The 15,000-nt window shown below is 42.3% G+C and overlaps 1 protein-coding gene across 7 annotated transcripts in view; it reads right to left on the bottom strand.

Annotated features, from left to right (window-relative positions):
- Window positions 1–15,000, bottom strand: part of AK4 (adenylate kinase 4) — a 73,877-nt gene that overhangs the window by 9,344 nt on the left and 49,533 nt on the right. For all 7 annotated transcript variants that reach the window (XM_045477697.1, XM_045477699.1, XM_045477700.1 and 4 more), the window contains one exon: window positions 1,902–2,074. In XM_045477697.1, coding sequence (XP_045333653.1) covers window positions 1,902–2,074 — 173 coding nt within the window. The remainder of the gene's footprint in view (window positions 1–1,901; window positions 2,075–15,000) is intronic.

The raw sequence follows: 15,000 nt of genomic DNA, 5'->3' as shown, positions 1-15,000 counted from the left end.
CCATCATTTTTCCCCCTCTACTAGCTTCTTGAAAAAGAAAGGAGGAAGGGACCTAATACAGGAATTCCAGAAGTATTTACTATATTTTTAAAAAGATTTCTGGGGTACTGGGGTAGCTCAATTAGTTAAGCACCGACTTCAGCTCAGGTCATGATCTCATGGTTCGTGGGTTCGAGCCCCTCATCAGGCTCTGTGCTGACAGCTCCGAGCCTGGAGCCTGCTTTGGATTCTGTGTCTCCTCTCTCTGGCCCTCCCCAACTCATGCTCTTTCAAAAATAAACAAACGTGAAAAAAAAAAAAAAAAGACTTCAAAAGGCAACTAGTTCATTTCGCCCAAATGAATAAGACTCACTGGAACTTTATCAATGGCGCTCATGAGCTGGTAAGGCATCCTTACCCTCTTGAAGATGGTTTTCTGTAGTAATTATTGACTCTGTCGATATTCAGGTCTACCTACTCCATACACATTAATCCAATAAGATACAACTGTCACCTCTTTCACATTTGGAGGATTAAAAATAATACTATCTGCCTCCCCATAATTGGAGTTAAGAATCATATTGAACTAATTCCTATCATTACCAGAAAGAACAGTAATTCTTTAAATGAGTTCATTAACTTAAAAAGTTTCTTGGGGCACCTGGTAGCTCAGTCGGTTAAACGTCTGACTCTTGATTTTGGCTCAGGTCATGATCTCACAGTTCATGAAATCGAGCCCCACGTTGGGCTCTACGCTGACAGCATGGAGCCAGCTTGGGATTCTCTCTCCGCCCCCCCTCTCTCTGCTCCTTACCCATTGCACACACATACTCTCTCTCTCTCTCAAAAATAAAATAAACATTTAAAAAAATAAAGAAGTTTCTTTAAACATGTACCTTTATACATGCTTATTTTATGTAAACATGCTGTTTTTTTGAACTTGCTATTCCTCTAGTCTTCCCCCTTTACATCCTTACTCCCATCTCTCCCATGACCCCGCCCACTTTAACCCCAGTTCTTCATCCAGACCCAGTGTTAACCATTTATCCCTGGTCTTATGAAGCCAGAGAGCACTTATAAACACACACACAAACAGATATGTGTAAAGAAAGACAGTCACTGTTTTACAAAAATGGAATCATTGTGCTATTTGCTTTTCATATTCAGTAATACACCTGGAGGAAATGTTTCTTCAGGTCAAAGTATATAGCACAAAGTCTTTCTTTTTACTGACTACAAGATGTAGATATTCTCTAATTCATTTAATCATCCCCTGCAAATGAGCATTCATTTTTGTTTTCAGATTGTTTTGTTTTTCCCTAAAACCAATAAGGAATAAGGAATAAGCGACACTGTGTACATGATCTTACCTGCTAGTGCTTTCATTTCCATAACCTATACTGCCAGTGGAGGGTTGAATGAAATAAAAATTTTAATGTAGGGGCGCCTGGGTGGTTCAGTCGGTTGAGTGACGACTTCAGCTCAGGTCATGATCTCACAGCTTGTGAGTTCAAGCTCCACATCGGGCTCTGTACTGACAGCTCAGAGCCTGGAGCCTGCTTCAAATTCTGTGTCTCCCTCTCTCTCTGCCCCTCCCCCAGTCACACTCTGTCTCTCTCTCTCTCTCTCAAAATAAACATTAAAAAATTTTTTTAATGTACATTGCTAGATTGCTTTTTAAAAAGACTACAAATACTAGGTCTGATAAAGATGAGAGTATCATTTTTCTCAGATCCCCACCAGCAATAGATGTTATAAACTTGAATTTGCCTTCTTTGACCACTAGTGAATGAAAAATTTCAAATACATTTGGCCATGTAGATTTGTTCTTTTTTGAATCATCTATTCATATCCTTCCTATACTTTACAACCGAAATGCTGTGCCTCTTGTCAGTCTGTCAAAGGGCCCTGTATAGTCTTACATGCACATGAGGTGGATTGAAGTCCAGGTTATACACCCTTCCACTGGGAGGGTGAATCCAACGTCGGCTGAGACGGTCTTTGAGTGTTTCAAATGGAATGTTCAAAGTGATCACTAGATCCAGCTCGCAGATTCTGTCCAGGGCTTCAGCCTGTACTAATGTCCTAGGAAAACCTAAATGCCAAAAACAAAACATATCAAATGCAAGACATTTCCCAATTCCAATGAGTCAATGAAATATTTTCAGTGACAGAATAATCAAATCTATACATATGTCACCCAGAATGAAGTTTTTATCAGACATTTATGTCTACCTCCTTAAATTTAATGCTAGAAGAAAATAAGCTACTTTAAAACCCAGTTTTGGCATTTGGGACACTGAAAGATTAAAGGGCCACATGACACAAGCAGAGAGTATACTAAACTAAAAAAACACTAAACCAGTTCTAGCTTTGCTCTTAACTACTCATGTAACCCTAGGCAAGTTATATCACCTCCATTTCCTCTTCTGTTAAAGAAGTGAAGGGACAAAATTATATTTGTGTCCTTTTATAGCTTTAACAGCTGATAAGTATATTATTCATAGGCTATCCCCAAAATTATATATACATATACATGTATATATTTTTTTCTCCATTCCCCACTCTTACAAAACTCAACATGTGGTCTGCAATCCAGTACAGTAACCACAGAAATGAGAAAAAGCATTTAGGAATTTTATAGCAATTCCACAGTAATTTCAAGCCTAGTGAATCTAAAATTTATGGTTGAATTTGTGGTTTTCTTTTAATTTTTCTAGTAATTTGCTCTTGTTGTATTTGATAAAAGGATTGCTCTGCAGTAGATGGGGGGGGGGGGGGTAGAAACTGGAAGCTCCAGGCTTCCCTTGGAGCTTATTTTCTAATTTCTCCAATAAGGAAAATTATCCAACGGTCCCCATAGTGTCTAACCTGTGATGTTGTTTATTACAGAAGATGAAGTTACATCTTTTCCAAAAAGACACAAGAATAGAGAGCACCAAACCTGGGGCATGTGTTCAACTCTATTGTTATCACAGGGAAAGAAAAGGCAAGTTCAAACAGAGGTGGGAAAAAGCTTATCTTGCAGGGCAGATCTCAGTTCATTAGCTATCACATGGCTAACACAAGGTAATCACAGGCTCCCAGAAGAAACTGCCTTCACATTCTTGTATGCTGTCCTCCCATGACCCATTAATGCATTTGGACTGGCTTCAACAGAGAAATAGGTTATTTCTAAATTTTTTTAATGCTTATTTATTTTTGAGAGAGAAAGAGACAAAGTGAATGTAGGAGGGTCAGAGAAAAAGGGAGACACAGAGTCTGCAGCAGGCTCCAGGCTCCATGGTGTCAGCACAGAGCCTGACGTGGAGCTCAAACCCACGAGCTGTGAGATCATGACCTGAGCCAAAGTCAGATGCTTAACCAACTGAGCCACCCAGGCACCCCTAGAAATAGGTACTTCTAATCCTGCAGCCCAGGTGTTGCCTGAGCCAATAGCCCAGCATTGTCTCCCTCCTCCCAGAGTGACTCTCTAGCTAAGCATCCTCTTCACAAAAAAGGCACCCACACACTGGGAAACTATACAAGAAGTACGTTCATGGTGGTTTTCTTTGCAGTGGGAAGATGGGGGATTCCTTTCTACTCTTCTAGTTTCTCATTTTTTTTTAAATGAGCATACAGTGCTTTCAGAATGGAAACAAAATTCTGCCCTTAAATAAAGAGCTGCTAAGTGGATTTTTTTCAAATCTCAATGTAATTTGTTAGACCAAGTTATGATTACTTAACATTTAGGGAAATGAAAGGTCAAACTGTATCTGCCTAAGGTCAAGCACACTGTGGAGACGTGGCCTTAACACTGGCACACAGTGGGCAAACATTTCCATGTAACACTAGGGTAGCTGTCTTCTAGTCTTCTGTTCAGTGGCCATACTTATTTGACCAGTTGCCTTACTTTAAAATCCCAGTTTAGGGGCGCCTGGGTGGCGCAGTCGGTTGAGCGTCCGACTTCAGCCAGGTCACGATCTCGTGGTCCCTGAGTTCGAGCCCCGCGTCAGGCTCTGGGCTGATGGCTCAGAGCCTGGAGCCTGTTTCCGATTCTGTGTCTCCCTCTCTCTCTGCCCCTCCCCCGTTCATGCTCTGTCTCTCTCTGTCCCAAAAATAAATAAACGTTGAAAAAATAAATAAATAAAATAAAATCCCAGTTTAATTCTGTGAAATTATAGGACTCTGTCAAGCTCTGTAAACTCATTATGTAATTTTTTCTTTCTATTATGGAATGGCTTGACTGCTTACATATGAACTTATTAAGCGGCCTCTCTTTTGATTATTAAGTTCAAAAAGAAACTTAATTTTAGAATTGGGGCTTCACAGCAACTGGATGTATCCTGGAGCTTCAAATATATGATAACTACCAGGCAGATAATAACGTGATACTTTTGTGGGTCACCAAGGAGCAAGATTTGGCCCCAACTGGGCCCTCATGGCTCAATTCAATCTATGGCTACATAGGTTGGATGGTAGGCAAGGAGTCTCAGAAGAGTCCAGATAAAACCATGCCTCCTTTACTTTTCCACCAAATTCCTTATTGAATACTACACATACCCTCAACCAGGTCCTTTTTTCCATCTCCCTTTCTCCAACAGCTCACTCTAGGTCAGACTGGGGATGCTGCAGAGAGAACTTTGGTAGCAAACCTGGAGCCCCAGACTTAAGTCTATTAGTCAACTTTAGCCTAAGTTCCCCTACACTGTGCACCACAGTCTGCTTTAGAAGATGGGTTTCCTGAAATGGGATTTAAGATATGCCTTACTCCCTTTGTTATTCTCTGGCACTGTACCTGGGACATTCTAAACTGAAATTCCAGCAAAGTGAGGGCAGTGAGCCTTCCCCAGAAGGGCACTCTTTCCCTGACTGCCAGGTCCTAGCTTTCCCTGCAGAGCCCACTCTTCATGAAGGCTCCAAAGTGACAACTGGAGGGGCGCCTGGGTGGCTCAGTCAGTTAAGCATCCAACTTCTGCTCAGGTCATAATGTCATGGTTCGTGGGCTCGAGCCCCATGTCGGGCTCTGTGCTGACAGCTCAGGAGTCTGGAGCCTGCTTTGGATTCTGTGTCTCCCTCTCTCTCTGCCCATCCCCTGCTCATGCTCTCTCCTCTCTCTCAAAAATAAAAAAAATTTTTCAAATTGACAACTGGAGTTAGATTTAGAGGCCTGCAGCCAAAACAACCCCAAGATCAATCTCTATGCTTTCCCCAAATCCTTTTTCAAGGAAAAGTCATTTTCTAAATCAGTGGCTTCCAAAGGGACCCTTGCTAGAGTATGAAAAGAAAACAGAGCCTCTGTTGCATTGTTTTGTTCACTGTTTTTCAGATTCTAGTTTGGAGAGTGCATTTTATAAGGTATATGGTAGTAAAACTGTATATGCACATAATTCACACATATCCATATACTGAAGACATAAAGTAAACATTTTTACTGAAAATTGTGCACAAAGAATTTTAGAAATCACTCTTCTGAGGACCTGAGTTCTCAGCCTCAGTCCCTGTCCTGGGGTTCTCAGCATCACTAGCCACTATCCTGACAATAAAACATTGTTCTTTATCCTTTGCATAAAATATAGAAACTGAGTACAGCGTGAACAAAGAATAGGAAGCTCTGAAAGAGAATACACAGTTCCTCCCACAAATAAAAGCTCAAATCTTATCGGCTAAAGTTTCTAGCCTAAAGACCAGTCTGTTCAACTCCCCCACAACTGTTTCTGAACTCTGGTGCCCTCTGGAGGAACGGGTGGAAAATGCAACTGTGTACCAAATAAACTCGAGACAGATTTCAAAAATGTTAGGTAGTGTCTACCTTCCAGGCTTTCACATTCAGACCCACTAATGACCAGAGAATCATTAATTCTTGTGGCTTAGAGGTCTTCTGTTAGGACAGTGGCTCCTATCATAGCCTCCCATCCTCAAAATGTGTTAAAGTTGAAAGAACCATGGAAAATACAGAAGCCTACATAATGAAAGCTAAAATGTAAGAGTTCTATTTTAAGATGCTAATGTTGTTGGAATGCAACCATTTTTATGGTTCAGAAGTACCAACAAGAAAAGTAAGTCATTCCACAACTTTAAGCGTTCTCCATCTGATGGGGCACATCAACATTATCAGGGAAGACTTACGAGGGGGGAAAAAGAGCTTATGGGTACTCAGATTCCATACCATTCTTCCTAGAATGGATCATCTGGGAGCAGGAGCAGGACTTAGGTATTTTTTTAAAGTTATCTAGGTGACTCGGACTGGTGAAGAACCACCAAACTTCTCAGTGACAGCAACAGTGTAAGTGCAAAACTAACTATTTGTATCTATCCCATTCGGGGGAAGTTTCAACACCTCTTTTAAACAGGTACAAAAACACTTTGCAGAGAATCCTCTTTACCTTAGTTTCATGGCAAGAGGAGAACTGGGAAGGAAATTCCCAGAGACAAATCTTTCCAGATTCACTAAGCCCCTAACTCAAGCCACCTGTTTATGCTATTCCTGTCCAGGATCTCACCTGTAAAAAAAAGTGGCGTGGCAAGGGAAAGTACAATATAACAGAACAGTGGGCAAAGATCTGGATGCCAGCTGTGGTTTCAAAAGTGAGGAGAAGCAGCAGTAAGCCAGAAACCTCAGGGCTCGGTGGGACATGTCTGGAACCAGACACACCTGGACTTCATTCCCAGTTCTCCCTAGCCAGAACTGCAAGAACATCCACCAGCTTTGTGTAATCTCTCTGGTCGTTAGTTTTCTCAGATATAAAACAAGGGCGTATCTGGGGCACCTGGGTGGCTCAGTCAGTTGAGCGGCCGACTTCAGCTCAGGTCATGAATTCGCGGTCCGTGAGTTTGAGCCCCACATCGGGCTCTGTGCTGACAGCTCGGAGCCTGGATCATGTTTCAGATTCTGTGTCTCCTTCTCTCTGACCCTCCCCCATTCATGCTCTGTCTCTCTCTGTCTCAAAAATAAATAAACATTAAAAAAAAAAAATTTTAAAACAAGGGCGTATCAATTTGCTGGGGTCGCCATAACAAAGTACCACAGAACAGGTGGCTTGAACAACAGAGATTTAAGGTCTCATGGTCCTGGAGGCTAAAGGTCTGAGATCGAGGTGTCAGGGAGGGTTGGTTCCTTCTGAGGCCTCACTCGTTGGCTTGCAGATAGCTTCCTTCTCCCTGTGTCTCCCATAGGATTTTTCCTCTGTGTGTGCCTGTATCCTAACTTCCTCTTCTTATAAGGACACTACACTAGTCATTGCAGATTAGGGCCCACCCTCATGACCTCATTTAACTTAATTACCTCTTCGGTGACCTTATCTCCAAAAAAGAGTCAAATTATAAGGTACTAGGGGTCAGGACTTCCAACAGATGAATTTAAGGCGGCGGGGGCAGGGGACACAACTCAGTCCATAACAAAAGGTAATGCCTACTGCATGGCTGTTTTGAGGATTAAGAGAGACAATCTTTCTAGAATGTTTAAGATGTAAAGTGTTAGGCACAGAGTGAGCACTCAATAAATGGCCGCTGCTGCTCTAGGTAGAGCTCTCCTGGGGGCTCAACTGGTTTCCCAGTTCAGCGTGAAGGAAAGGTCCTCATCCCCCAGCTGGCTTCTATTTAATTCCTTTCCTGAGATTTGCTAGCTTGGGGAGTCACTGGTGCTCTGTGCTCTCTACCGTAACTAGAGCCCAGCACCTCTAGTTATTAGCCTGCACAGACTGCACATTCTGGAACCCACCCATCAAAAGGGTGCTCATGCCAGGCAAGCTCTGAACCTGGCACACCACCTACCTCGTTTTTTGAATAGTAAAGCACCTTAAGTCTACTTTCCTGATCCAGTTCAATACGTCATCATGATGAGCTCTGATCTGGGTGAAAGTGAAACTGGTAAATTCAGTGCAAAGGTTCAGCCTTAAGCTGCTGACAATACACGTATACCTTGATGTGGCAACGGGACATTAAGTTCCAAGGAACTAATCCATTTGCAGCCTGCGTTAACTATAACACGGAATCCAAGTGAAGAAACGTGACGGCCTGGGGCGCCTGGGTGGCTCAGTCGGGTAAGCTCAGGTCACGATCTTGTGGTTCGTGGGTTCGAGCCCCGCGTTGGGCTCTGTGCTGACAGCGCAAAGCCTGCTTAGGATTCTCTCTCTCTCCCTCTCTCTCTGCCCCTCCCCTACTCCCATTCTCTTTCTCACACACACAAAAGTAAACAAATAAACGTGAAAAAGAAATGTGACAGCTGTGCAGTCTTTCTCGTTAAGTGAGTGCCTCATTTTGGGGAACATTCGCACAGACGAGGCAACTGTCAGTGGCTCCTGAGTCCATGTCCAATCAGCAAACACACCCTGTGTGCTTCCTATGTATTGTAGTCTGCTGTTCACAAAGCATTTATAGACATTTACTTCTTTCTTACTCTGCACATCGGCCCTATGAGGTGGGCAGAGCGGGAACAATCACCCTCCATGTAACAGATGAAGCTGGCATTCAGTGAGGATCAGCAGCAGAACAGGATTGAGGACCAGGTCTCTGGTCTTGGAAGTGCCCCCTCTCTCTTACACTATGCTGTTCTTCCACAGGTATGAAACATAATTGTTGAAAGAATCCTAAATGTCACCCCATCTATCATACTTCCACCCCAAGAGCAGAGCATCCTGGTAGCATCCTCATCATCACGGCCACTACTTGCTGTGCCAGATAGACTTTATGCAGAAGAAAATCTGAAACCGTGCAGGGGCCTAAACGGCCTACTCTCGCTCCTGTTACGTCTCTCACCTAGCATCCCTTTCCGTCACCCCACGTCACCTGACATCCTTGCTGTTCTCAAACCGGTAAGTCCATTCCCACCTTGGACAAGTAGCTTATGTCCCCTCGGCATGACACGCTCTTGCTGTAGGTATCTACGTGTGCCCTCGGCTCCTACAAGTCTTCGCTCAAAACATGCCTTGTCAGTGAGGACTTTTCTAACCATCCTGTTCAACTAAACCTGCGCCCCACCCACGGCACCCCTATTCACACTCACCCCTCTTTTTCGGTTTTCTCTTCATAGATTTCAACATCTTTTATAGCATATGATCTACTTTATTTTGTAAGTGTTTCTACTCTCACTAGGATGTTACCTAAATGAGAGCAGAACTTTTAAAGCTGTTTACTGCTACATCCTTCATGCCTAGAACAGTGCTTGGCACATAATAGGTGCTGAATAAATATTTGTTGAATCAATGAATAAATATTATCTGAAAAGTCACAATTATTCTGCAAGATGGGTATCATTCCCATTTTAAAGTTGTAAAAACTGAGGCTCAGAAAAGTTAAGTGACTTGCCCAAGACCACACATTTAAGAACCAAGTGCTGACTCCAGAATCACACATCACATACCACACGATGCTGTCTTCCTCCCACGGGGAAAAGCGCAACCTGTGAGAAATACCTGCTCGTGACGGCTACAGTAGTCAATAGTCTACTATACAGTATACAGTATACAGTATACAGCAGTCAGTATACAAAACGACTGGAGAAATCCAAATCCTGCGTGGCTTCGGGGTGCTGCAGGCACAGACATGTCAGATTCTCTCCACACATACACAAATGTTCTGCACCTTGCTTTTTTCTTTTAATAGATCTTGGAGATTCTTTTCTATACATACGCATTGCTCTCTTGCTCTAATAACTGTGGAGTATTCCATGGTTTGGATGAACCACAATTTAACCAATTCCCTACTGACAGGCATTGAAGGTACACACGACATGAAGCACACTAGGGAAAAATAGCTTAGCAGACAGAAATACAGGCTCCAGAGACACACTGCCTTGGTCTGAGGTGCAATTATGCCACCTGCTCACGTTGCGACCCTGGTTACCCACCTCTCTGCACCCATAAAGTGAGCCTGGTAATGCCCAATCCAGAAAGTTGTGAGGAACAAATTTCTGTATGTAAATCCCAGCACAGCGGCCGGCACAGGGTGGGAGGAGGTGTGGCAAGTGGGGCAAAGAGCCAACACTGGGGGAAAATGAAGACCATGTGGGACCGGAGGTAAAAGGACAGACAGCAAGTCTGATAACAAGAAAGACATGACGGGTAAGTGTGAACCTTTATAAAAGTATGAAAGGAGCAGTGGGGAGACAGGATAGTGCCATCACCATCACCAAACACAGTATGTTCATATAAGAGAACAAGTCTCCTCAATAACAGGAGGTGTGACAGGAAGGTCACATGTGAAGGAGAGACCCAGGTTTACTTTAAGGCAGAAGGTAGGGTATTCTGCGGAGTCAGAGTAGGTGTGAGGAGGAAGGTGGAGAAGGTTACAAGGAAAGAGAATCCCAGAGGGTACAGTGGAAAAGTAAAGACTTAGGGGGGAAGGAAGAGGAGAATCAGTAATGGAGAAAGAGAAAAGGATAAAGAAGAAAAAAGGACACTGAGGGATGGCTTACCTTTCCCTTAATAACCAAGTATCACAGACATAAAAGACCCAGTTGGAAGTGACTAGCTTCAAATAGCGTAATTGTTAGGGCAGGTGTGGTGTCCTAATCTCTGAAGATGTCACAAAGGCCCTGGCAGTGGGCTGGGGCTCTCACAGAAGTTTGGGGTGCAGAGCCAAAAACCTGGGGGATCACAGGTCCTAGAGAGGGGCTCTGTGTCACCCTGGTTAGGCAGAAGGCAAAGGCTCCATGAAGTAAGGAGACTCTTAAGATATGAATATTCTTCAGCTTACACATCCTAATGTAAAGCTTCAGGGCACACAATATGAAATGGCGTCCTAAAAGGCCGCATCCTTTGAAGTGATTTATATCAGTGTCTCAAGTTGGGCTGAACAAATCAAAGATGTAATTCTCACATCAATCAGCTGCCAAGAACAGACTGTCGGATAAGGTACAACCTGACCAGGACATTTTAAACCATTTTTAGCGAAGAGTCATTATCCAACCACATACATATATTTTTTTAAATGAACATATTGTCAGAAGATCACAATATGAAGACTGTGAAAACTGTTTATCAACCAAGAGTGTCCCAGTATCAGGGCATGAGATGTTCACTTTAACTTTGGTGAGGAAACATGTGGGTATTTTGCTCTTTAGTTAACATCTGACATCCACTGATCCGTGTCCTCTTCCAAAGATCTACTCATGGTGTAAGATTTAATTCCTTGGTGTCTCAAATTGCAAGGATATTGGAATCTGAAAGGAAACAAATAATTAGCAGATGTATGGAATTTAAAGCATGATCCGTAAATCTTGTAATGGAAAATCTGCCTCTAAATAAGAATAGCCATTCTTGACATGAAAGTACTTAGATGCATGCATACATAAAGCATTCAAAAGTACATTCTAAGAGGTTATCTTCTGACTAAGAGATTCAGACTAGACAGGCTATGGTTACACAGGTGGGCCCAAGAGAATTTGCCACTCTAGCTGTGGGTGTGTATTCTTTAAACATGCTTGCTTGTAGCCCCTGTTCCATGTGGAACAGTCAGATTCCACAGAATAGTCAGATTTCATGTGGATTTGGTATTCTGGTAGGCAGGGATTACTGACCAAGTAGACTAGATGTACACTCTAATTCTGTCAACAGGTGGCAGCATGAATAATTCTTCAATTTAGAAAGAACTGCAATAAATTGTGGTATACTTTTATTTTCACGAAAAGTAATCCTGAAACATATATTTTCTAAATGACTAACAAGCAGAATCCCAGTCTCCCTAGATAACCTAATCCAAGTGAATATATTCCATTAATTGTTGAGGAAACCAGAAAATCCAACAGGCAAAGCAAAATAATGAACACATTTAAGCCCAGAGAGCTTGCTTTCCTCCCTGTAATGACACATACGAGACTGCTCACTCCATCACGTGGTTTTTCACCAGGAGTACAGAAAACCTACCTCATGCTTCCATACTAAGCTGTCCCCTCTCCCTCATAGCCTAGAAAAGCTACCATGTCCTGCTTAATCAAATAGCCAATCCACGTTGAAAGCTGAAATTTCATACAGTTAAATTTCTCCCAAAATCCACCATGCTATATCACTAATTATGGTGCCTACAGGTTATTTTTTAGACAGCCTCCCTCCCAAAAAAGATTCACCATGTGCAGGAAGATGTCGCTAAATCCCTGACGTGCCAGCCACCGGGCCTTGGCATCTGCTCCTCTCAGCCATGCCAAGAGCCTGAGGGAGGGCCGGTGAAGCAGGAGGTGCCACAGCAACAAGCTGAGACAGTGGAGGGGAATGGGGAACTAGGACACTTCTGTTTTTCTAATTTGTTGTGCATTCATTCCAGAGGAAGGGCAGAGAGCCAGAGTCCACCACCACATTCCCAGGCAGAAAAGCAAGCCCTCTGCTTGATGGAAATAGAAGCGCAGTTTTAAAGGGCAACTTCTAACATCCGCCTGGGACTGGCAACGTATGAAAAGGCCACACAACACCAGGCCCCCTTCCTATGTGCATTAGGATCTGGGGCCAACACGGTTGCTTCTGACCAGCCATCTCTTCCCAGCTGTTGGGAAAGCAAGAACCAAGTTAAAAATATGTAAGCCATAATCCATCACAATTAATCACTGAATGATTAACTGAAGTTCAAAGCAGGTAGTTATTCTACCATACCATAGTCTTCCCTAACACAGAGGCATTCAAACTATTCATACCACCAAGCAGAAGCCTCACTAGCAACTTAAAATTAATCACCGTCAAAACCTGCTCGATGAAGGCCTTTTCCGTCTTACATCTTATAACTACCTTATCTGTTTGCACAATATTTACTTGTATGTGTATCCAAGACCTCCATATTCCACTTCTTCCAGTTTTTATTAACAGATGGTGAAAAGACTAAGACACAGCTGTGCTCCAGATGTTGGCAAACAAGAGCTTAAGCTACATCATATCACTTTGTGAGCTCCACATTTCCCACTGTGCTGAGAGCTTAGGACCTACTTCCTGCTCACTGAAATCTTCCAGGGACACTTGGAACTCTTCTATTATGTATCTTAGAGTTGTAATAAATAGTTCCTGCTCTCAAGGAGCTCATAGGTTAGTAGTAAATGATTTAAAAACCTGGACATGCTATAATCACTACTTCGGGATCCACTGATAGAAGACATACTACAGAAAATTTGGGTTTAAACCATAAGTTTGGATCTTCTAAGTGGCTTAGTTAAAAGATGAATTCCTATTAGGCAGGGATTCTTGGGGAAATCACCAAATGGTGTTGAGGTCCTCTGGCATCAGTGCAATGATTTTTCCTGTTTAAGGATATAGATGAAACTCGTAGCTTATAACCTGTGTTCTTAAACAAGTTAAAAATTATGGAGCCCTTTTGCCAGTAAAGGAATATGCATACTGCATTTGAGGAAGGAGCTGTTAACTGTAAATCCTTTGCTTAAAGGCCCTTCTCTTTAAGAATTTTGTTTACCTGTTATATGGGGACCCAAGTCCCAATATAAACAAATTAAAGGAAAACTGGTCCCACTATATCTCACTTGAGACAAAAGGAACTTGTAAATGATTTCACCACAGGCCCGTATTTTTGCCCCAAATAAAAGAACAGAGGCTGAGTATGGCCCACCATGGGCTCAGCTCCCAGGTATATGGTGTACATATACATGGTAGGTGAGACCTACCATCAGACAAGTATTTATAAGCTTTTTCTACATGTCAAACATAATTGTAGGTACAGGAAGGTATAAAATATCAACATCCAGATCAATCTGTAAGTTACATGATTATAAGGTAAGAAGAAAGAATGAAATGGGTAGACAGGATGGTACCAGAAGGACTCGGCAAGGAGGGGATATCTGAGTAAAGATGTGAATGGAGCATCCTCATGACCATCTCAAGGCACAGTGCTGCAGGCAGAGGGCACAGGGAGTGCAAAGGCCTGGCAGCATTAGCACATACAGCACATAAACGTAAGGAAACTGTGACGTCATTAGGGAATAAAAACAAAGTTTTGCCCTCCCCTGCCCTCAAGAAAAGAGGTCTGAACATAGACGAAGGCAAAAGGAAACACAAAAAACATGAAACTTTAAAATATGATAAAGACAAAGAATATTCAATAATATCCACTGTAAGTGGATATACTTTCTTAAAATAGAAAAACTGAACAAAAGGACAAAAAAGTTATAATACAGGAGAACTTTCCTGAAAGGAAAAGAACTGAATTGGAGATCAAAAGGACACAGTACCTATAGGAGGGAGGACAAGAAACAACACTGAGATGGTCTATTTACTTCAAGTATGAGGAAACAATTCTTCAGGAAGTCTATACAGGAAGAAAAAAAAATCATAGTCAAAAGTCACACTGGCCTCAGGGCTTTGCAGAGCAATAATCCAGGTCGGAACAAGATGAAACAGAGGCTGCAAAGTGCCGAAGGACACAGGGGTCACTCAGGAATATCACAGCCAGCTGAACCTGCTGAATGATGAGGAGACGTTCTCAAACGTGAAAACTCAGGGAAGAGGGCATCACATGAGCCTCTCTGTTACAACGGAGGGAAGGAAGGAGGGAAAGAGCAGCAGGAGGAAATTATCCAGTAAGATCCAGCTGACCACGGTAATGATGAATGGAAAAGCTGTGGTAAAAAGTAGCACAGCTTTATTGAGACATAATTCATATGCCAAACAATTCACTTGTTTCAAGTGTATAATTTGATGGTTTCTAGTCTATTCACAGAAGTAACGAGAAGAATCGTCAAAATAAAAGAAACAGAGATGTGGTACTGTGTGAGAAAACCAGGCCACAGAATTCATTTAAATCTTTTAGATGTAAGACAAAAAAAAAAATTGGAAATTCAGGTTACAGAAGAAAACTTATAATAGATTTTAGCAACAAAAACCATTGAAAACTGAGACGGAGGGAGGGGAAAAGAGGTGGGAGGAAGCCTAAGTACATTAATCCTCTTACTGTTCACTGAAGAAAGACAATATCTCTCTGTCTCAATTTGAAGTATGAAATAAAAAAACAAATATGTCAACTCCTAATGGCTTTCATAATCTTAAAGAACTCTCCCAAGAATATCCTGGGTGATGAAGAAAGATTTTATCTGAAATTCAGTAATAATTCCTTCAG

Source organism: Leopardus geoffroyi, chromosome C1 (assembly GCF_018350155.1).
Source record: "Leopardus geoffroyi isolate Oge1 chromosome C1, O.geoffroyi_Oge1_pat1.0, whole genome shotgun sequence".
Classification (NCBI taxonomy): Eukaryota; Metazoa; Chordata; class Mammalia; order Carnivora; family Felidae; genus Leopardus; species Leopardus geoffroyi.
The sequence above is the reverse complement of the archived record's forward strand: the minus strand, read 5'-3'. Positions and strand labels throughout refer to the sequence as shown.